Here is a 23829-nt window from a genome sequence, read left to right on the forward strand (position 1 = left end):
TGACTTGGAGTTGGACAGAGGCTTCAGGCCGTTATCTCTCAGCAGACAGCTGTGCAGGGCTGAAGGCAGCAGCTTATCAGGGAGCCTGCAGGGATTCACAGCCCAAGTCCCAGCTTCTCTGCTGAATAGTAATTTCCAGCAGTGGATTTGTGCTCATCTCTCTCCTTCCCCTCTCCCAAGGGTGTGCTGTCCTTTCTTAGAGAGAGAGAGCAGTGAAAGGGAGATCCTACCCATGGAGTGTGGGGCTTTGTGCTGGTCTTCTGGATAAGGCTCAGTCTATTGGCAGAAGGCTGCAGGTTTAGGGACCCCAGTAGGTTCTGCCACCCTTGGCAATGATCCCCCCAGGGGAGTTCATCGATGCTTTTCTTCCTTCCTCTCTCAGAAAAGCAATGTGCTGCTCCCTTTTCCTTACTGGTAATGCATGGGGGGAGACAGGCCTTCCGGCCATGAGCCCCTGAGGCCAGAGGCAGCTAGGGAGGGCTGGAGAGAGAGGGAGAAGCCAGGGACTGGGCAATGTGCTCCTTGAACCATTTTGAAACTGCCCGGTCTGTGCCTGACCCTGAAGACTCCAAAGACTAAGGATCCTAGGCTAGTGGGGACTGAGACACAAGGGGGCAGGCCAGAGCTGTCTTTGCAATGCAAGTGGTTAAGAGAAAACCTGGGACAGAGCCATTTTTGTGTTTGTTTTATTGGAAGCAAGACTCCAGCTGGGGCTCAAAGAAGGAGGCATGGAGAGTTCTGTCTTGGGTCTCTCCCTCTGGGCCAGCATGGGGAAGGGGGGGATGTTACAAGAGCTGGAGTCTGTGGCAATGCCGCGGCCACCATAATCTCAAGACTGTTCCTTAAAAGCAGGGGGGAAGAAAACTAGAAAGGTAACTGTCCTGGGGTGAGGGGCAGAATGGGGCTCCCCACAACTCAGACTCCCCTACCAGTTTCTCACCCGTTGCACTCCGCTGGTGGGGGTGATTCCAAGAGCTCTCCTTGGCTTCCCTCATGAATGCTGGGTGCCTTTAACCCGTGGGGGTCCTGAGTATGGCTCAAGAGTTCCACTGTCCACCATTCCCTCCCTAAAAAGGGTCCCAGTATGGCTCAGAAAAGATGACGGTGGAATTCTGCGCCTTCAGACAACACAGATGGAGGGGCAATCGCCCCACGAAGCTTCCCTGGGTCCCTCTCTTGTGATGTGGGGTCCATGATACCAGTCTGAGGAGCTGAGACCAGGCTGTGAGCTCCAGAAGACCGAGGTGTGAACGTCTGGAGGTGCGCCTCAAGGTGGAGCCGCTGGGGGTAAGATCTAGCCAGTCTAGGTGGCCCAGGGCAGGGAGTTCTCAGGTCATCGTCTGGTTGTCTTCCGCAGCACCTGGCTCAGGGTGTGACCGCTTCGCGGAGCCTTCTCCAGCAGCGGGTTCCCTTAAGCTCCTCTTGGACGTCGGCGCGGTTGGCTGGGATGAAGGATCAGGGTGGGGGCTCGGGGGCTGGTAGCCGGGTTGACGCGGATCCAGTGCATCCTTGGAAAGTAGGATGGCGAGGCTGGGCACGTTCTTAAGTACACTGAGACTGGCGGCCGGCTCACTGGGCTTCTGCCCCGGCGTGGGCCCAGGTGGGAGACTCTGCCACACCTCGCGCACGCTCCGGTAGCGCAGCCGCGTGACCTGGTGCAGGCCAGCCAGGCGGCGCTTCAGTATCTCGGCGCACGTGACGGTCTTGGTGGTGGCCCGACCGCAGCCGCTGAAGACGATGGCGCGAGTGGCTGGCTGCGCCATGCTGGCGGTGGCGAAGGCCAGCAGGTTCCGGATCTTGCTGCCCTCCTTGACCCGCATGTGTACAGCGCCGGGCGCCAGGTCTGCGAAGGGGCCGGAGCCCGGGCCGCCCCCCTCGACCCCCCCACCCCCCGGCGCCTCCTCGGAGCGCACCTTACGGAAGTTCTCCATGCGCCGTCGTTGCCGGGACCGCGGGGACGCGGGTTTCGCCATGGGGCCGCCTCAGCCTCGGGGCTGCATGGCCGCTGGTCGAGCCGGGTAAAGGCCGGCAGGTTAAGGGTGCGGGAACTGCTTGGACGCTGGCGGGCGGGCTGGGACGGCGCGATCTTTGTCTCCCACTTCTCTTTAGCGATCACTGCTCTCTCTACTCTGCGCTCTCAGCGCCTGATGCTCCGCGCCTTTAGCGGAGGCCCGGCCTGGGAGCCTGGGAGCCCCGCCCCTACCTTCAGGCCCCGCCCCCAACTCAGTCTGCTCGCCCCCGCCCCAGCCTCACCCGCCTCTGGGAATCCAGCCGGATCCTCTGCTAAAGGGGCGTGGGAGCAGCGCGCATCCCGGCGCGCAACGGCAGCGCCAGAGGGTGACTTGGTAGGCGAAGTTCCCCTATAGTCGTCATCAGCTCTCCCCGAGCCAACGCTTATAAACGGGCAAGCTAAGTAAAAACTGCGTTTGCGTTGCAAACGCCGCTTCAAGCAGGGTCCCCAAGCCCTTCCGCGTTCCAATTGAAGACCGCCTCTTCTCCCCTCCCAAGGAAAGATTTACAAGCGGCCTGCAGGGCCTTTCCCCCACTCCTCTGGGAACTTCCCCCACTCCTCTGGGAACCCCCACCCCCACCCCCCAACTCTGTCGCTTCCGCTCCAGAGCCAGTATTCTTGCCTCAAGGACAGCCTGTGCACCGTCAGCAAGTGCGGGAGGCGCTGCCTCCGGCCCAATTCGGTGACTGCCCTCGGATGACTACGTCGCGGCGTGGTCCTCACAGGGCAGCGGGAGGCTGAGGTTTCAGCCTACCCGCGCCTGACTGGAGGTTACGGGACCTCGGGACACCCCTGGGGAGTGGGGAGTGAGGCTCTGGGCCAGACTTGTCCCAGGGATAAATGGGAAGAGAACGAGGAGATCCCTCCTCAAGGGTTATGCTCCCTCCACCCCTGCCTGAAAGTCCACTATTAGAGCTGCATGCCTGCTGATGTGAATCCTCCTTTTTCCCAGGTAGCTCGTTGTCAGTCAGCTTTGGCCCCCTGGGACCTCTGGGGTCCGTTTTCAAAAAGGAGACTGGGTGAAGGCAGATTTTAAAAGAGAAAAAGGAAGAAGGTGGGAAGCTGAAGCTTTGGTGGCATTAGGAAGCTGCTGGGTGCCCCTCTCCGGGAACTCCGCTCGACCGAGAGAGTGGCCCCGGGTCTCCTACCAGGATAGATGAACAGCGAAGACAGAGGCGAGGTTGGAGTTGAAGGACTGCTGAAGGGAGGCAGGGGTTTGGAAAAGGAGCTGGACCCTCCCTAGAACTGCCCCAGCGCCTTCATCCTTCCGCCCATCTCAGGCACCGCCGTCAGAACCGAGAGAGTGGGGCAGACTTGATCCTGGTGGGGTGACTTCGACGGAGCGTGGCGGACAGGCGCACGGAGAGCTGGTGAGGGGCAACCCTGAAAGTGCTGGGGGATTGACAAAGCCTGGCGGAGCTGGGCCCCAGTCTTGAGAGGGGGCTGCCGGAGTCCTCTCCCTCCTCACCGGGGCTCTCGCCTCCTCGGCATCCTGTAACTCCTAGCTCTCGGCCTCCGCTGTTCAAAACTCCGGGCTGGCTCCATCACCGCTCCTTGGGAGTGGCTGGAGCAGGTGGACCTTTGCGTCCCAACGTATAAGTGACCGACCTCCCCGATCTCCTGCTTGCACGCTGGGATCAGGGGCCCTGCGGTCGCATTCTGCTCTGAACCTGGACTTCGGCGCCGCGCCAACTCCCGCGGGCCCCACGAGGAGCGGCCATAGGAGCTGGAGGCGCAGAAGCCTTGAGAAGACACAAAGACTGTCTGCAGCGCTTGGCGGGGCGCGGGGAACCCCAAGCTCTGTAAGGCCGGGGCAGTTGTGGGACTTAAAGGGCGGCAGTTTCGGCTAGGCCTGAGAAAGATTCCGCGAACAGCTGGAAGCTACATTGGAAGGGGTTGGTTAAGGAAAAAGCAAGCTCTTCATCCACGGGGTATGCAAGCCCAGGCTGAACGTTCACTTGGGGTGTGTGTGTGTGGGGATGTAGGCAGGGGTCTGCAATTTGGAAGAAGGGGCCTGGGAGCTCTGGTTTTGCGTAGGGCGAGGATGCAGCGTCCGCCTGGTCTGGCCCTGGAAGGTGCCGCTCCCCTCACCGCTCCACCCCCCCGCCCCTCCCCTGCTGCCAGCTGTACAAGACTTCGATTCACTTCGCTCCGGAGTCCTTGAAGGGAGAGCTGCGAAAAGGCCCGCATTCCCTCCTCCCTGTCCCCTCCCCTTCCTCGCTCCCTCTGCAAGCACTTAAAATGTAAATGTACACCGTGATTAGCCGCTGGGTCTCTAATTACCGCTGAAGCCATTCATTACCCTGTCAGCGCGCTTCGTAGCCCGCCGGCTGTGCGCTCCTGCCGGGCCGCGGAGTGGCAGGGCTGGGAGAGGGGGTCGAAGGGCTCCGAGAAGGGTGGGGGGCACTCTGTGTAAGTAAGTGTAACGAGGTCCACAGGGAGGAAGCGGGGGCTAGAAAGGGGCCGCGGGAGGCAGGAAACGGGGTTGGCGCTGAAGCGCAGGGGCAGGACAAGGAAAGGAGAAACGCGGGAGGGGCAGCCAGGAATGGGGGTGGTATAGAGGTAGCGAAGAAAGGGGTGGGGGACGGTGTGAGGGAGGAAACCCGGATGAGGAGCGGGAAGAAGAGAGAATACGAGGGGAAGAACCCCGGGGAAGGGGCGGTCGCGGTTGGGAGGCGAGTGGAAAGTTGGTCGATAAATTCGAGCATCTGTGGCGCACACCCCGCGACGGTTAGAATCTTGGACAGTCAAGAATGTCTGTTGAAAGAGTCGGGTGCTAGCTACACACACTGTGGGACCATAAGTATTTTTAAAGCGGGAGATCTATTTCTGTGTGTGTGTTTACACATGTAAATATGGTTGTTGTTGTTGTTGTTGTTTGCATCATAAATTTTATTCCCGATGCGGGACAGATTCCTTCCATCCCCAGAATGAATCACATGCTGCCCTGGAGAGATCTGGAAGATTTTCCCACCATCTCCAGGGAAGAAGTAAGAAAGGCAGGAGCTGGTGACAAGAAAGGCTTTGCAGTTCCCCAGACTACTTATCCACTCCTCAACAGAGGATAGCTGCTCCCCACTATTCTCTCATTCCCTTATTCCTTTGGGGGGGTGCTTTCACTATTAAAAAAACCCACAACACCTAAAGTATGAGGGAAGGGGTCCTGGTCTGGGACATGAGGTAAAGGCGCTCCAATGGAAGAGGGAAGGGGAGCAGAGGCGCCATCACTGTTTCTGCTGCAAGGCCTCCTTCCTCCCTGCATCCTGTAGCAACTGTGTGTCGACCTCATCTGCTGGCAACTGCACATAGCGGACCACTGAGCCCCGGATGAAGCAGTTCTTCACTGATAACATGTGAGGGTATTTCTCAGGGTCTGTGACACTAATGTCAGTTAATTTGATATTGAGATACTGATCCATAGAATGGAGGGTTCCACAGATGCTCAGGTCATTCTTGAGTTCCACGACCACATCCTTGCCCACAAAGGATTTGAAAAAGGAATAGAAGAGCATGGTGCTCTACAGAGGGCTGCCGTCTGGACCGGGAAGGCGAGGGCCTGGTGCCGCCGAGCATGAGCCGGCGCGTGGAGTGGGGCGGGGCGGGAAACACCACGGCAAGCTCGGAGTACTGAAGGAGGGCGCACGGGGAGCCCCGAGCTCGGAAGAGCGCCGTAAATATGTTTTGTTTTGTTTTGTTTTTTAAAGATTTTTATTGGGGAATTGGAGAAGGGGAACAGACAAGTTGCTGTTGTTTTGTTCTTCAGTCTAGTTGTGGAGGACGTTGCTTCACTGGCCCAAGTTGGCACCATCATTGTGCTCTTCCCAGGCGAGGCAGATCAGTCGCCGGCTTCTGGACGGCCGCTCACTGCGGCTGCTGGCCGCTCACGCTGGCTGCTGGCCGCTCACGCTGGCTGCTGGCCGCTCATGCTGGCTGCTGGCTACACACGGTAGCCCATGGCAACCCACTGCCACAGGGGCTGCAGCCTAGCCGTCGCCAGCGACTCACAGCAGCCCAGCTCCAGGTTGAGCTGTTGTTCAGCATCTTAGCTGTAGAGGGCAGTGTCACTGGCCTTCATATGTGGGATCCCAACCGGGGCCCTCTGGCATCCCAAGTCAGTTCTTAACCATTGCGCCACTCAGCTGGCCCAGCCGTAAATGTGTTTTTTTTAATGAATGTGTTCTCTGTTGTTTATTGTTGTGAGGATAGAAACAAACAAACAAACCTACCTGTAAATCTATTAAAAAATTTCCATCAACTTTTGTAGAAAACTGAATTATCATTTTATCCTCTCCAGAAAATAGTAGTACACAATTTTCATTAAAAAGTGATCAAAGAATAGGAAGCAAAGATGTGGAAAATGTATATTATTGGACAGTTAATTAACATAAATGTATTTTTCTAAATATCTGCAAGAAGACAGCACACTACAGCTGCTATCTCTGAGGCCGCATCCAGTTTTTGTGGGCCTCTTTAAGAAAAGAACTACTAAATTACTAAATATGAATACAAAATTCAGCCCAAATCCTTGGAACTGCCTGTGTCAGTGAGTTACTGACCTCGAAGCCTGAGCTTCATTAGCTTCTTTTGCCTCTGTGACCTTGAGCGTTTACCCCTATTCCTTAGTTTTCTAAGCTGTAAAATGGTACTAATATAGGAACCTGCCTCATAAAGTGGTTGTGTGACACCTAACAGTCTTAGAATCTCAGCTAGTAAGTTCTCAGAAAATGTTGGCTCGTATTTTTCATATATTATTTGTGATTAAGAAATTTTAAACATTTAAAAATGGAGGTGAGGGGGAAAGAAAGCTGGTGAAAAGGAAAGGAAATAGGCAAAGTCTTGGAAATTGCAGTTTTCCCAATATGTTAGGGACTAGTGAGTGGCAAGTTGGACGGACTCCTTTCACCCTAAGGGGAGGTGGTGGGTGGCTAGGCTGGAGCACAAGCCTGGCCAATGGGGCGCCAAGCCCTGCTCTGCTTTGGCCAGGCTTGTGCATCTTTCCAGTAGTACATCTTGCCTCTCATGGACAAGTCTCTTCTCACCCCAAGACTGGGAGAAAAATCCCTGGCACAGGGTAGGTCTCCTCCTCCTCTGTCTCTAATGGCGGGAAAAGGACTGTTTGTTTAGACAGACCCAGGGAAAAGACCTGAGACTGAAAATATTCCTCCGTAAGCGGAGGGCAAGGAAAAGACCAAAGAAAGAGGCACACTACTCCAGTTGGTAATTAATAGAGTTTATTAAGGGAAACTTACATATGAGGCATATCTTGGGCGGCTGCAAGAGAATTGGATTCTCGAGCAGCTTGATCGGCACCAAAGAATTATATAGGGTAAAGGGGTGGGGGGATAGTCATGGGTACTAGTATGTGAATGCCACTAGGTATGGAAATTGCTTAACATGCTTGACCAAGTCCGTACAACAACCTGTTCCATCAACCATCACATAGCAGGAGGCAGGGGAGGGGTGCTGATTTATGTCAGAATTAACATTAATTATGATCAGACGATCTCTAAGGCAGCTTTGCAGAAAGCAACCTCCATTCTCGCCTGAGTCCAGCTACAGAAAGTAGTCACATTGCACATAATTGAACAGTCACATCTTGGAGGATGAGGATCTCCCAAAGTCCCTAGTCCTAGTCTCAGCCTGTCTCATGTATGGGGGCGGGAGCATGCAAAGAAGTCAGGAACTGGGTGCTCAGGTTTATCAGGCCCCCACCAAGTGCCCAGTTTGGGGCCTGGTACTCTTCACAGTTCTATTCCCTGATTAATCTTCACAATCTTTCTTTCCATCATTGTTTAATAAATGTGGAAACAGAGGCACAGAGTGGTTAAGTAACTCACTATCACAGATATTTGAACACAGGTGCTCTGACTTATTTTACTAACTCACCTGATTTCAGCTGCCCAGTAAAAGGGAGAGAGAGGGTTCCTACAGTGGGGAAGATGTATTGGTTATTTATTGCTGCATAAAAAATGACCTCCAAACTCAGCATCTTAAAACAAAAACATTCATTATTTTATATAGTTCCTGAGGGCTAGAAATCCAAGAGCAGCTCATAGGGGTGGTTCTAGGTCAGGGCCTCTCACAATGTTACTGTGAAGCTGTTGGCTGGATTTGGGGGATCCACTCCCAAGCTCACTCACGTGTTGGTCAGAGGCCTTCCTTGCCACATGGGTCTCTCTGTAGATCTGCTCCTGACTTAATAGGTGGCTTCCCTCAGAGTAAGGGAAGGGGAGGGGGAGGAGAGATAGAGATAGATTGAGAGATAGAGATAGAGATGGGGGGAGAGAGAGAGAGAGGGAGAGAGAGAGGGAGAGAGAGAGAGAGAGAGAGAGAGAGAGAGAGAGAGAGAGAGAGAGAGAGCAGGAAGCCAACCACCTCTGAAGGGGAATTTGGTTCCACTTCTTGAAGGGAGCTGTATTAAATAATTTGCAGACATTTTAAAACCACAGCAGAAGGGGAGTGTTTGGGAGGCACATTTTGGAGGAGAGGAAATCAGGAATCAACATGTTGAAGTAAATATGTGGAAAGACCTTGAATCAGGAGAGCTGGATTTATTTCCTGGCATACAGCAAACACTTAATAAATGTTTGTTAAATGGATGCCTGAGTGACAACTTTTCTAAGATTGTTTTCAAGTCTTTGGTCATGGGCATGAGAGCAGTCACCACCTTACAGGGCTGTCCTGAAGGTTAAGAGGGATTATGGCTATCAGAGTTCTTTGTAAAATTAACACCGCTAGATATGATGCCTGAAGGCAAATTTGGCCTGAGAGAGAGAGAGAGAGAGAGAGAGAGAGAGAGAGAGAGAGCGCTGCCATATAGGAGCCTCTGCCCTGGTCAGGTACCTCTGTTCCTAGGCTGAATCCAAGATCAGACAGTCTGGCTTCAGAGCCTGTCCCTAATCTTGGCACTAGACCTCCTGTAAAAGGAAGGGGGGGGGCAGGGCAGAGAGCCGCCAGACAGACACAGCCTCCCCAGCACCCATCATGAAGGGCCTGGCGTTCCAGGGTGAAGTTCTGCTCTGTCAGGTGCTTGCCTGGTGGTGGTGGTGGGGGGGACCAGGGCTGCCCTTCTTCCTCCAGCTTGCACCTGGGGCAGAACTAGGGAGCTTAGTTCATGCCTTCTCAGAATTATAATTATTCTTCAGGGGTGCATTGATTTTTCCTAAAACTTATAAAATGGTTGCCCATCTAACACTCAGAAGCAGCTAATGGGTGGTTCAGAGTATGGAATCTGGGGCCCACCTGCCTGGGTTTGAATCCCAGCTCTGCTGGCTGTTTGCTAGCTGTGCCCTTGGTCAAGCTACGGAAACTCTCTGTGCCTCAGTTTTCCTCTCCTGTAAAATGGAAATGATGCTAATGACAGCAGTGCTTTCCTCTTGGAATCATCTCAGGTCATCCCCTAGTACTTCCATGGGGTCATCACTTCTACTTTTCGGAGATAAGCTATCTCCCTTGCCCCAGGACTTAGCTGCTGAGCAGTAAAGCTCATAGGCAAACCTGGAGGCAGGGTTTAAAAAAAAAAACTAGAGAGGCAGAGCAGGTTGTCAGTCTCCCTGGGACAGCCAGAGCTGCTGGGCCCCAGCTGTTTGCAGATAGGCAAGAACGCAGGCCCAGTAGTTTTATTTTGCCTGTGTGTGATTTAGCATTTTCTGCTTCATTTCAGTGAGAAGTGGCTGTATCAGCTTTTCTGAATGTTATATGTGCAGAGCCCTTCTCCCATCGCTTACTGTCAGTCAGGCTTAGGGTAAACAATGTAATCTTGTTACTATAGAGGCTCCTAGGGTCTGGAGTACTGGGAAGAAGCCAGGAAATAACTCCCTCTTCTCTGTTCATCTCTCTTCCTGGCACTTGCCAGTTTCCCAACTTTCCAGGGTGGTAAGAGTAGAAAACAGCTCTTTTCACTAATACCCCTGTCGCCCCAATCCCCCTAGTCTACAGGTCCAGGACAGAGCCTCCAAATCAAGCTGGGTGAACTGGGGTTCCTCCACATTCAGGGAGCTACATGATCAAATCCCTTTTATGGCCATGAGGGCTCCCTGTCACCATGAGGTAATTAATTATGTCTTCCCTTCTCTTGAGCAAAAGATGAAGTTAACCAACTGTGCCTGCCATCTATTGTTCTGGCATAAATCACAAGGCACCTTGTACATACTGTTCCAGGAGATAAATTTTTATATATTTCAACAAGGGAAAAGAGCACATTTTGTTTGCAAAATTCCTGGGAGAACTCTCTCTCTCTCTGCCCAGAAATTATGCGTACTTGCTGATTAATGACCTGCCCAGTGAACCTGCCTTGGGAAAGAATAGAATTATGATTGGTTGTCACCAGCTCCCATCATTCCTGCCTCCTCCCTGGAAAAAAATCACGGGAACAGGCAGAACACCTCCCCTCTCTGAAGCAGTTGTCTTGTACCCACAGATCTTCAGTATGGGTTGGGGCCATACCTTCCAGATTCTGCCCTGAAGCTAAAGTGTTTTTTAAAAAAAGAAGGCCCAAGCATCATGGCTTTGTGTGACCGTTTCACATTTTTAAATGATGTCAACTGTTTCAGTTACCTATTTCTGAGTAGCAAATCACCTTAAAACTTAGGGGCTAAAAATAACAAAGATTTATTATTTCTAATGCCTCTGTAGTTTGGCTGGACTCTGCTGAGCAGTTCTGTTCCACATGGTGTTGGCTGGGCTCTCTCACTCATCTGCTTGCATTTGGGAATGTAACTGGGGCTCAAGATGGTTTCGCTCACGTGCCTGGTGCCTCAGCTGGGCTGGTTGGAATGGCTGGGGTGCTCTCCATGTGGCATCTCTCCATGTGGTCTTTAGCCCAAGCTTATTTCTTGAGTAGCTTGATCCCAAAAAGATGAAAATGAAGGCTACAAGGCCTCATAAAGCTTAGGCCTGAAACTCACACATTATTTCTTCCTCTGCATTCTGTTGGTCAAGCCAAGATACATATCCAGCCCAGACTCAAGGTGCAGGAAATAAACTCCACCTCTTGGAGGAAGGTCTGACCTGCATACACAAGCATGAGAGCCTATAGAGAGATGGCAGGCATCTCTATGGATAGTCTGCCACATCAACTAACTCATGCTTTCAAACACACTTATCAATGGGTCAGTGTGGCCCATGGTTGCAACTTCTACATGAAACTTTTAAGGAATTTATCTGGAAATCCTTCATGACCGGGGGCTTTTGTGTCAGGGGGAAGGGGTGGGGAGTAGCAGGGGAAGAGACCCTGGTCTTTCTCTGGTGTTTATGTGGCCTCTGTTCATTGGAGAAGAATGTCAGACACTAGGTACTGCCCATGCCCGACCGTTACTGTTTCCTTCTTATTAACCTACTTTGGGATTGCCTCCACCCAGCAGCCTGGATCCCGAACTGCCCCATCATAACTTGGAGGGAAGGAGGCCAAGTGATTGCTGAAGTCTTTTTTTTTTAAACTTTATTGGGGAACAATTGTTTTTTCCAGGACCCATCAGCTCCAAGTCAAGTTGTCCTTCAATCTTAGTTGTGGAGGGTGCAGCTCAGCTCCAAGTCCAGTTGCTGCGAAGGGATGCAGCCCACCATCCCATGCAAGAGTTGAACAGGAAACCTTGTTGTTAAGAGCACATGCTCTAACCAACTGAGCCAGCTGGCCGCCCACCCACAGCTCAGCTCAATTCGTTGTTTTCAATCTAGTTGCGGAGGGCACAGCTCACAGGCCCATGTGGGATTCGAACTGGCAACCCTATTGCTGAGAGCGTGTGCTCTACCAATTGAGCCACCCAGGCGCCTCCATAAATCTTTTAATACACTGGTGGGCTCACCAGCTTTGACTTTAGCCTAAGAAGTCATTGCAGGATTTTAATTGGGCCTATTTTGATTAGTACTTTGGAAAGCTCACATAGGGTGCTAAGAGGCCTCTGTGCCACTTATCAACTGCTGCATTACAAATTATCCAAAATTTAGTTGTGTGAAGCAATCATTTATTATGTTCACAGATTCTTTGGGCCAAGAATTTAGGCAGCGTATACCAAAGATGGCTTCTCTCTCCTCCATAGTGTCTGAGGCTTCAGCTGGAAGATACGAAGGCTCGGGACTGGAATAATCTGAAAGTTTGTTCCTTGTGTGTCTGTTGGTTCTTGCTGGTCATCAACTGAAAGCCTCAGGATCTCCATATGGGCCTCTCTCTGTGGTCTTTCTGCTTGGATTAGTTTGGGTTTCCTCACAGCATGGCAGCTGGATTCCAGGCGAGCATCCAATGACAGAGAGAGAGCCAGGCAGAAACCATACTATATTTCATGCCCTAACCCTGGGTGTCACACTGTGTCACTTCTGCCACATTCTGTTTATCAAGGAAGTTACTGAGCCCTGCCTACGTTCAAGGGGAAAGGAAGTAGACTCCACTTCTTGATGGAGAATGACAAGGTTTTGGGAGGGCATGGGTCACTAGAAATATTACTGAGGCCATTTTTGGAGAATATGATCTGTAGCCTCAATGAGGGGCATGAATTCAGTGAAATCGTTTTTATCCTTCAAAGTGTACACAGCATCTGAGCACTCCCCATTCGTCTGACCTCATCTGCCACCATTCTCCCCTCACTGATTCTCTTCAGGCCTCACTAGCCTCCTATTCCTCACATACGGTGAACACATCTCTGTCTCAGAGCCATTGCACTTGCTGTTCCTGCTGCCGGAAATGTTTGTCCCTCTGATACCTTCCTGGCATCCTCCTTCAGATCCTTCAGGCTCTGCTCACCTTCTCCGAGAGGCCCCCCTGACCTCCCTAAAGTAACAGCCCCCCTCCTTCAATTTCTGTTGCCATCTCTGGCTTCCTTTCTCTTTGTGGCAATTATTACCACCTGGCAAAACTATATTTGTTTACCTGTCTCCTCCCACTAGAATGCAGGCTCCATGAGGGCAGGGACTCTGTTTTATTCCCAGCTGCATCTCCACCACCCCAAACAGCATCTGATACCAGTAGGTGCACAGTGTTTGTTGGGTGAATGAACGATGGGCTTCTTTGGGTGTGGAAGTCAGCAATCCACCCCCAGGCATGGTCTAGAAGAGTGGTTCTTAAATGTGATCCAAGGATCTTTGGAGGTCCCTAAGGCCCTTTCTTGGGGAGGGGGGTGTCTACAATGTCAAAACTATTTTTTTTAAAGATTTTTATTGGGGAATTGGGGGGATGGGAACAGCGCTGGGGAATTGGGGAAGGGAAACAGACAAGTTGCTGTCCTTTTGTTCTTCAGTCTAGTTGTGGAGGACGTTGCTTCACTGGCCCAAGTTGGCACCATCATTGCGCTCCTCCCGGGCGAGGCAGATCAGTCGCCAGCTTCTGGACAGCTGCTCACTGCGGCTGCTGGCCGCTCATGCTGGCTGCTGGCTACACACGGTAGCCCATGGCAATCCACTGCCACAGGGGCTGCAGCCTACGCCGTCGCCGGTGACCCACAGTTGCCCAGCTCCAGGTTGAGCTGTTGTTCAGCATCTTAGCTGTGGAGGGCAGTGTCACTGGCCCTCATATGTGGGATCCGAACCGGGGCCCTCTAGCGTCCCAAGCCAGTTCTTAACCATCGCGCCACTCGGCCGGCCCAAAACTATTTTTATAACAATACTAAGTCATTATTTGCCATTTGCATCCTTATTCTGTCATGAAAGTACAGAGGAATTTCCCAAAGGTTTTATAACATGTGATATTGTAGCAGATTAGATGCAAAAACAGATATAAGATTCCAGCTATCTTCTATTAAGCCAGACATTAAAAAGATCTACAAAATTGTAAAACAATGCTGTGCCTCTCATACTTTTTGTGTTTGTTTTGGAAAATATAATTATTTAAAATAAAAATGTTTTGTATGTTAACATGTAATGAGTTTACTATTGCTATTTTAAATGACTTAATAGATAAATATTTTCAAAATTTCCCAGTTTTAATTTATAATAGAGTAAATATTGGTAAATAGCCCACATTTAAAATGTTCAATGGGGTTACTGATAATTTTTAAGAATGTAAAGTGGTTCTGAGATGAAAATAAGAGGGCAGAAAGTAGAGGCTAAGTTGTTCTCCATGCTACAGAACGGGGGGGTTGGGAGCTGACCACCAGCAGTTCCAGAGAAAGATGAGGCTTGGGAGGAGGCTGAGGGGCCTGAACTCAGAGAAGAGCTGCAGTGTGCAAAGGAGCCCTGCATTGCGGTGACCCATGCACCCTGGCGGGACAAAGCCAGGGCAACAGTTTCTGAGTTTAGAGATGACAAAAATGTTCTAGGGACATTTAAGCCTAATATTGACTGTTTATTGTCTTAATTGGTCCTAAAAGATTAAATTTGTTTGGAGGAATATGCAAACAATGTTTTTATTTTCATAATAAGTTGCATGCAATAACAAAAGAATAAAGCAGCCAGATCCTTGAAATCAAAAGTGAAAAGCATAACACTGGTATGAATTAGCTTCAGCTTCTAAAATTAAAAGTCAAGGGCCAGTCGAGTGGCGCGTTGGTTAAGAGCTGGCTTGGGATGCCAGCTCTGAGCAGCAGGGCCCCGGTTTGGATTTCACATGAGGGCCAGTGTCGCTGAGCCCTCTACAGTTAAGATGGTGAACCAACAGCTTGACCTGGAACTGGGCTGCCATGAGTCACTGGCGACAGCATAGGCTGCAGTGGGGCTGCAGTGGGCTGCCGTGAGCTACTGCCAGTGGCCGGCAGCCAGCGTGAGCAGCCAGCAGCTGGCTTGAGGTGACTTGAGCCGCCATGAGCGGCTGTCCAATGGCCCAGTGACTGATCTGCCTCAGCTGGGAAGAGCGCAATGATAATACCAACATGGGCCAGTGAAGCGATGTCCTCCACAACTAGACTGAAGAACAAAAGGACAGCAACTTGTCTGTTCTCCTTCCCCGATTCCCCAAAGCTGTTCCCCTCCTCCAATTCCCCAATTAAAAAAAAAAAGTCAAACAGGGAAAGTAATTTTTTTAAATTAAATAACGAATAGCCACAAAATTTCCGATTCATGAAAGCGATGCGGATTTAAGCAAACTAGCTCAAAAGAGACTGATGAACACACCAGACACAAGCTGTCAAATGAGCTGGCAGTCATATTCTGAGTGATCACAGTCCTAGGAAAGGTCTCTGGGAGGCCAAGTAATGACCAGGGTCATGACTGAGGGGTCTCGAGTCAAGAAGTTATAGGACTTACTTGATCCCCTTCCAGTAAATACCTTTTCTGCTTATATTAGCCAGAGTTGGCTTCTTCACACTTACAGCTGAGAACCCTAGGCTGACCAAGGACCCTTCAGCCCATAGGGGATACTTGTTGCCTTGGGAATGGCTGAGGTCACCAGGGATGAGAGTTAAACAGTAGCCTGAGTGGGCTATGGACAGAGGGATAACAATTTTGATTTTTCTTTTGGGAGATGTTTGAAAGATAAATAGAAGAAGTTGAAGGCACTGAGGAAAAAGGACAACTGAAGGATCAAAATCCCTGAGGAGATTAGAAGGGGTGGGAATCAGAGCACAGTTGGGGGCCTGGGAGCGGTGGGGCAACATATTTTGTCTGTTCTGGCTGCTATGAAAAAGTACCACAGATGGTGGTTTATAACCACAGAAGTTTATTTCTCACAGTTTTTGGAAGCTGGAAGTCTGAGACCAGGATGCCAGCATGGTTGGGTGAGGGCTCTCTTCCATGTTGCAGATTTCTCTTATCCTCACATGGCAGAAGGGGCTAATGAGCTCTGTGGGGTCTCTTTTATAGAACACCAATCCCATCACCAGGGTTCTGCCCTCACTGACAGTTACCTCCCAAAGGCCCCACCTCCTAATATGGTCACATTAAGGGTTAGGTTTCCAACATATTAATTTTGGGGGAACTAAACATTCAGCCCATAGCCACATCTCTTCCTCTGAAATAGGTAAGAAGGAGGAAAAAATGCAGGGGCATGTCAATTAGTCCCCCACTCACACCATGAAGGAGCTGAGAATGAATGGAATGGGCAATACTGGAAAGGAATGATCCCCAACAGGCATTGGCAGTTTCCACATTCAAGGACATCAGGTGATAGAAGTTTATTGAAAGGATACCCAGAGGAGAAAACAATACTAATATTAATCACTCATTCAAAATACTTATTTGGTCTCAATTACATGACAGTGAGTATTGTAGGTGCTAGGGATACAGCAATGAACAATCCAACAACCGTTGCTGCTTGGTAGAGCTCACAGTCTAGTGAAATAAAAATAACCCAATAGACGTGCTCATCACCACCTCCGTGGCACCAGGTCATTGGGTGAGCTAACCTCCCCACTGCCTCTGCAGGTCATACCCATGCCCCCCAAAGGCTGCTCTCTAGTGTATTCACGCTCATTGGGTGTGGCAGACGCTGTGGGTACCCTCCTCATTATCCATTCTCCCCTTCTTCCTTACTAATATAACACTGGTTTTATTGGCAGAGATAAGTGCCCAGGTAAAAGCTGAAATGTGTGACACAGTCACTTCCTTGTCAAATAGGAGTGCCGATGTGATGGTTCAGACCAATGGGAGATAAATGAATACTGTTGGGTGGAGCTTCCAGGAAAGCTGACGGGAATGGGGTGCAGGCTCAGCTGGCGAGCCCTTCTGCCCTGTGCCCTTCCTCCTCAGCTGCTTGCGATGCAGCCATGAGGGCTGCAGTTGAGAAGCCATTTCAAAAGTCTGCGGGAAAGGCCAGAAAGGCCAACAAGAGAGTTGCAGAGACCTATGCCCCGAATCTTAAAGTCACTGAGCCAACTCACTTATCCTTGGACTTCTCATTAGGTGAGAAAAGACCTATTTTGTTTAAGCCATTGTTATTTGAGTTTTCTGTTACATGTAGCCAAGCTAAATCCATACCTGATACACCAAGAACCAGTTATGCTGTTACCTGTGATGGCCATGAGAATGGCTTTCTCACATCTTTGATTACAAGGGTATAACTAACCAAGGGACCCAAATGATGGCTTCTGAAATCCATTGCTGCATTGGCGCCAAGGTCAAACTCCCTCCCACAATTAAAAATATAATTTTTAAAAAAGTTGTTGATCTTGGGCCAACTGAGTGGCGCGTTGGTTAAGAGCTGGCTTGGGACGCCAGCTCTGAGCAGCAAGGCCCCGGTTCAGATCCCACATATGGGCCAGTGACGCTGTGCCCTCTACAGCTAAGATGGTGAACGACGGCTCGACCTGGAGCTGGGCTGCCGTGAGTCGCCAGCGACGGCGTAGGCTGCAGCCCCTGCTGCAGTGGGCTGCCATAAGCTACCGTGAGTGGCGGGAAGCCAGCGTGAGCTGCCAAGAGCCGCCAGGAGTGGCTGTCCAGAGGCCGGTGACCGATCTGCCTCACCTGGGAAGAGCGCAATGATCACAATACCAGCATGGGCCAGTGAAGCAACATCCTCCACAACTAGACTGAAGAACAAAAGGACAGCAACTTGTCTGTTCCCTTTCCCCGATTCCCCAGCGCTGTTCCCCTCCCCCAACTCCCCAATTAAAAAAAAAAGGTTGATCTTGGCTTGGGGAGACCACACTAAAAATTTGGGTAACTCTATAGAAACCCAAGAGTCTGCAATCAGGTTGCTTTGCAAGTGTCCGTAAGCTCTTCCCACTTTACAGAATCTAGGAGCCTAGACAATCTGTTCTGGGTATTGTTATGCAAGAAAAGAAATGTGGAATGCCAATCAACAGACCTATACTCAAAGAAAAGCCTTGGCAAATTAATACACGTTTGATATGTTTTAAATGAAAACAAAATATCCAAAAATATATATTTTTTTCCTTTTTTTATTAGTTTCAGGTGTACAAAACAATGTAATAGTTAAACATTTACACCCTTCACAAAATGATAAACCCCCTCCCTCCAAATACATACATTTTAAATGATACCAACTTTTTGTTGACCAACTTTTGGTCTCAATTGCATCAAATAAGAGGGCTTCTACTGAAATGATAATACTACATGTGAATTGCTTTATTGTGCAATTGCTACATATCCAGAGTGGAAGGCTTCAGTATAATCCAGCAGAAGCGTGGGTAGAGAGGAGGGATATTCCAGGGGCCAGGAGTTGGCTAATAAACAGGGCTCGGGGAACAATGTTCTTCAAGGTTGAAGGACATGTGAGGCGGTGCCAAGAGGACTGGAAGAGGAGGCATAGTCCAGAGGCAAGAGAGGAGGACACAGTTCGGGGGTAAAACTGTTCCTGATGATGACAAGACCTATGGTGAGGCCATGGGAACAGGTGGGTACCTGGCCGAAGGACAGGCAAAGGCTACTGGAGCAAGGAGGAATCATAGCTTGGGGTATTGGGTGAGTGAATCATCTACTGAACTCGGAAGTCTCCTAGACTGGCAGCAAGATTGGGCCTGGAGACGTGCAGGAAGCAGTGATATGCTAGAAGCAGCTCATACTGGCTTATGAAAGCCAATTGTTAAATTTTCAGTTTTGTAATCTGGTTGTTAAACACAGGAATTATTAAAAATTTAATTATGTGAACTTACTCATCACTTCCTAAAGACTTTATGCCATATTGCTATTCATGGTATTGAAGTTTTTCTTCTTTTTTTTTTCTTTTTTAAATTGGGGAATTGGGGGAGGGGAACAGTGTTGGAGAATTGGGGAAGGGGATCAGCCAAGTTGTTGTTCTTCAATATTAGTTGTGGAGGGCGCCAGTTGCCATCTGGCTGCCAACCAGCAGCTTATGGCCTCTAAGCTCAAGGTGCTGTGTTCATTCTTAGTTGTGGGTGGGCGTAGCCACTATCCCATGTAAGAATTGAACCAGCAGCCTTGTTGTTAAGAGCGCACACTCTACCCACTGAGCCATCCGGGTGGCAGCTCAGCTCAAGGTGCCGAGTTCAGGCTTAGTTTCGGGCGGGTGTAGCCCACCATCAAACAGACAACCTTGTTGTCAGGAGCACGTGCTCTCACCAGCTGAGCCATCCTGCCACCTGTTGGCAGCTAAGCAGCAGCTCAGCTCGGGTGCAGCGTCACTGACCCATGTGGGAATCAAACCGGTGCCCCTGTTGCTCAGAACTTGCGCTCTTAAGCTAACTCTTAACCAACTGAGCCACTCAGCCAGCCCCTGGTCTTGAAGTTTTTTCTGTTGCCTGTGTCTGTGTGGTGGAAATGCTACCTAAGGTGTGCCATGGTGTGTCTTCACCCAAGTCACCCTGCAGTGACACCCTGTTGGTGGCCTGATGTCAGCCATGCTGGAAGCATGTAAATCCCAGACATTCCCAAACACTGCAAATACAGAGCGCGGCTTACTGTTTTGTTCATCATCTACGCTCACTCATCCATTGCAGCCCTAGGCTGACCATGGAAAACCAATGAGAGCATTCTGTGAGATTGGAATTTACAGTAAAGTATTATGTGTAAGTTGTGTGTTGCACATCCTTTGGATCAGTAAAACTTATAATAAATACCAAGGGTGCCAAAAAAAGGTGCACATTTTAAGAGATTCTATCCACTCGTATGTATTATTTTTCAAAGTTGAATTAAATTACTGTACCAATGTGTAGTATGATGTTCACTCAAAAGATAGTGTTAATCAAATGAATGCTAAGCATCATTCATTGTATTACAATTTTAATACAGTTTTTTCTTTCTTAAAATGTGTATACATTTTTTTGGCACCCTCTGTATACGTGTACATTTATGTATACATTTTCCCCCTAAAGAGCCGGTTGTTAAACATTTATCAACCACCTCACTTACCAAGGTCTCGCTTTCCTGAGACTGGCAGTGGGTGATGGTGAGCGCCCCCGAACTCAGTCTCCTAGAGAGTCAGGCTCCTACGTAACACATAGCACTGGGTGGCAGGGAGGGAAGGTGCTGAGCACCAGGCAGAGGCATCTCGTCCATGGAGGTGTCCAGAAGACGTGGGATGCATGTGGGCAGCCAGAGGATGAGTAGGGATCAGGCAGCAGAGCAACACGTGAGCAAAGCACGCTGTGCACAGAAAACAGAGACAGAGGCAAGGGAGCTGAGGGACACTGGGTGTGCCCGTAGGCAGGAGAGAAACCAGCAGGACACGGGGTGCTCCTGGCCCTGTGGTACCCGGAGACTGAGGAAAGGGCAGCTTTTACTTAAGAGGGTCTCCTGGATCCCAGGCCTAAGAAAAGGAAGACTTTCTGGGCAAAGGAACAGGGACAGGAGTCCGGGGAGGGGACGAGAGGATAGAATAGCATGTGCAAAAGTGAAGGGGTGAAGGAGACCCTGAATCTTCAAACTGTAAGCAGTTGTGGGTGGCTGGAGTGCCTTTAGGGGATAAGATAAGGCTGTGAAGTGGCCAGGGGTGAGGTCAGGAAGGCTGTAAGCCATGCCAGGGAGAGGTGTGTATCCACGTGAACAGTGAGGAGACCCAGGAGGGTGCTAAATAGGACAGCGGCAGATTACCATCCCTGCGGCTGCTTAGAGGAGGATGAGAGGGTGGAGAAAGGCTGGAGAATGTGATACCCTTGGGGAGATGATTGCAGAGATGATGGAACAGGGTACGTGTTGAGTCCAAGGGTGTCAATCAGGGACCATCTGGGTGGTGAGATGCCCAGCTGAAAGAAGGCATGAGGCAGACGTGCCTGTGTGCCATAAACGCAGCAACAGCTCTTTATTCATCCGAAGCCAGGGCCAGAGAGAGAGAGAACGCTCCAAAATGGGAGCGGGATTTTTATACCCTCATACAAACAACAGCAGCATGGTGCCAGCACATGCTCACAGGACAGAAACTTACAAGAAATTGACATGAAATGTACATTAACAAGTTGATGTTTCCCTCTGTCCTATCCAAGGGGGAGGGGCAGTTCGGTCTCCAAAGCCTGTAAACATATCCTGAGAGGCCTTGACAGCGGGGCCCCACACTCCACCCCTACAGGGTTTGGGAGGCTCGCAGCTGCTCTGTACAGCAAGGGGCCTGTTCTAGCATTCCACATGCTCCCCTGCCAACCATCCCCATCCATTGTTCACTGCATAGCCCAGCATGGGTGGGGCGTTGTGGTATCCGCATCGTAGAAGAGTGTCCACTGCTTTCCGATGCGAGGTCCAGTCTCTGGTCATCTGCCAGGAGTGCAATCCGGTCCAATTCGAGGCTGTAGCTAGATTCCCGAGGCTGTATGCCATGGGAATCCTTCTGCTGCTGCTCTGGGGAGCTCAGTGCACACCCAGCACCGAGAGAGGTTGCGCACCTGGGCAAAGACATGGGCCCAGGCTAGGATGCTGTTGCCAGTGCCTGGCTGGACGATAAGACAGTAAAGAGACAGAGACCATTAGCGGCAAATCTCAGCCTTCTGGCAGCATGGAAGCCACTTACCCATCCTGGGAAAGAACGGTAGCCTCCAGTGGCGGGGCTCCTAGATGGTGATACCACTTCGTTTCCCCAAAAACTGTAGGAGAAGGCAAGTCCACTTCTTGAACCTGCAACAAAGGCAAAGGCCACAGGGCCAATGCAAAGGTACCCTGTAGCAAGGTCCCTCCTCCATCCCGCAGCAAGATTACCTGCAAGGGGGTTGGCCAGGAGCACAGCAAAGGCTGGACTTGCAGTCCACGACCAGCGCTGGGCCCCCATGGTTCCACCAAGGCAACTCAGGGATCCCAGGAGACAACAGTCTTCCATGGCTAAGTCCATGTCAGTGTCTGGCCTTCAGCCAGAGCTTCCCGGGTTGGCAGGAGCAAAGCTCCCTGCTGTCCCTGGGGCAAGTCTTGGGGTTTGCTCGACCCTGGCACTACCTTGGGGGTATGTGACAACCCCCTACCACCCTATCTAGCGGTGACTGGCCTGTCTTTTGCAGCTGTTCAGACGCAATGCTAATGGTACTCGGGATGCTCGTTGCTTCCATGGGCTTGTCCCTCCTAGGGCCTGGAGCTTTCTCTTCAGCAGCCCGTTGAAACGTTCTATCATACCTGCAGCCTACGGGCGACAGGGGACGTGGAGCTGCCACTCTATGTCCTGCTCCTTCGCCCACTGCTGAGCTCACTGTCCTGTAAAGTGGGTCCCTCGGTAGCTCGAGATGATGAGCGGCTGCCCATACGTGGTGCTCAGCTGCTCCAGGGCACGTATGGCATCCTGTTGCGAGGTGGTGGGAATAAGCCACGCAAATTCCAAGCTGATGGTGGTGTCAACCGCCGTAAACAGGTACCGCTTACCCGCAGCTTGAGGAAGCGGCTCCACATAGTCCACTTGCCACACCTGTAGTAGGCATAGCCCCTTTCAACTTTTCCAGGCTGAGTAGGCAATCACCACCTATGGGGGTTGCTAGTGCACTGGGGACATGATTGAACAGCCTCCGTGGTGTCAGCCACTGTAAGAGGTATGCCCCACTGCTGGGCTACTTGGCACATGGTTCGCGGGCCTACATGCCCTCGCTACTGATGTAACCAAGGGCCCCTAGTGGTATCCTGTACCACCAAAGGAGAGAGGGGACGGGCAGGGCGGACTTGTGCCAGCTCATCTGCCGCGTGGTTTCCAGGGGAGAGGGATGGCTTATGGCCTGTATGTGGTAAATCGCAGCCACCTGGCTTTTACCCAATGACCAAAGATCCTCCCAGAGGGTGCGTCCCCACAGGGGGTGCCATCCTATCATTCACCTCTGGATGGCCCAACGGGGCAGCCACAGGGTGAGACCCCAGAACACTGCCCAACTGTCAGCGCAGGCATGCATGTCCCCTGCCTCGTGCGTGAGCACTAACCAGACAGCCCTGAGCTCGGCCCATTGGCTACTCTGGCCTGGGCCGGTGTCATATCAGAAATCTTCTGATTCTGGCTGTAACCCCACCGTGGTCCATGTTGGGGGGCTGGCCCCAACAGGAGCCATTCATGCACCATGCCCTGCCAGGGACAGGTGGCTTTCCTTCCCTGTACAGGCTGGTCACCTCTACAAGGTGCTCTGGAAGTGCCTCTTCCATGTCCGCCCAGAAGGCCACTGGGCCCAGCAGCTAATGGAGCTGCTGGGACAGCAGACTGGAGCTAAACGTGGCCTGTTGCTCCAAATATGCTCCCTATTTGGTCAGTGTGGAGGTTTGGGCCACCCCTGTCCTAGGCGCCCTGAGCCATGACTGCATCCAACCCTCGACGGGGTATGTGGACTGCACTGCCACAGGTGCAGGACCTGTGATGGCCTCACAGGCCACTAGGGCTGCATAAATGTCCACTAACTGCTTCTCGATTAATGAGTACCTCTGCTCAGCTCCTTTCCAAAGCTGAGACCAGAAACCCAAGGACACCTTCCTGGTCCCATGGGTTTGCCACAGACCCCAACCAAAGTCCTCCTCCTGCACCTGCACTGTCAGCAGGTATGGAAGGGCAGGGTCAGCGACCCGCAAGTTCTGGGCTTGAGCCACAGCTCGTTCAGCAGCCATAAAGGCTTCCTCCATCCTGGAGGTTCAGTCCCACACAACACCCCACTTTGTCAGACCATGAAGGGGGCACAGTATGGTTGCCAAGTGGGGTATGAACACCCACCAACCCCAAGAAGCCCAAAAAGGTCTGGAGCTGTTTCATCATTTACGGGCATGGATAGGCCTGGATCTTGTCAATGACAGCCTCCAGCATGACCTTGGTCTTACCTGACCAGATAGCTTCCAAGAATTTGACAGACAATCTAGGCCCTTGGACCTTGGCCTCGTTGACAGCCCATCCCCAGTCCCTAAGTGCCACTTTGAGAGCCTTCGCCTCCTTCACTAGATCTGCAAGAGAATCAGAGGTTAACGTTGTATCATCTATATAATGAAACATCGACACCGCTAGGGCATGCCTCCAGGTGGCCAAGTCCTGGGCCACAAGTCCATGGTAGATTGTCGGGCTGTGCAGGTACCCCTGCGGCAGGACCACAAATGTCTATTGTTATCCCTCCCAA

The 23829-nt window shown here is 51.1% G+C and overlaps 1 protein-coding gene, 1 long non-coding RNA gene and 1 pseudogene across 2 annotated transcripts; 1 reads left to right on the forward strand and 2 right to left on the reverse strand.

Moving 5' to 3' along the window:
* Positions 1-670: 670 nt before the first annotated feature.
* RPP25 (ribonuclease P/MRP subunit p25) lies at positions 671-2181 on the reverse strand. The gene has a single exon (XM_019667928.1). The coding sequence runs from the start codon at positions 1971-1973 to the stop codon at positions 1329-1331; it is 645 nt and encodes a 214-aa protein (XP_019523473.1). The 5' UTR covers positions 1974-2181; the 3' UTR covers positions 671-1328.
* Positions 2182-2232: 51 nt separating this feature from the next.
* On the forward strand, positions 2233-4290 carry LOC109396255 (uncharacterized). The gene is made up of 2 exons (XR_002126824.1): positions 2233-2345; positions 2964-4290. It is a non-coding gene; the product is annotated as an uncharacterized LOC109396255 (long non-coding RNA).
* A 332-nt stretch (positions 4291-4622) lies between these two features.
* On the reverse strand, positions 4623-5722 carry LOC109396266 (U6 snRNA-associated Sm-like protein LSm2 pseudogene; annotated as a pseudogene).
* Between the last annotated feature and the right edge of the window lie 18107 nt (positions 5723-23829).

This window comes from Hipposideros armiger, unplaced genomic scaffold (assembly GCF_001890085.2).
Source record: "Hipposideros armiger isolate ML-2016 unplaced genomic scaffold, ASM189008v1 scaffold_511, whole genome shotgun sequence".
In the NCBI taxonomy this organism is placed as follows: Eukaryota; Metazoa; Chordata; class Mammalia; order Chiroptera; family Hipposideridae; genus Hipposideros; species Hipposideros armiger.

Excerpts from the sequence above, each read along its gene's own strand:
- RPP25 (XM_019667928.1), bottom strand. The coding sequence starts at position 1,973 with ATGGCGAAACCCGCGTCCCCGCGGTCCCGGCAACGACGGCGCATGGAG.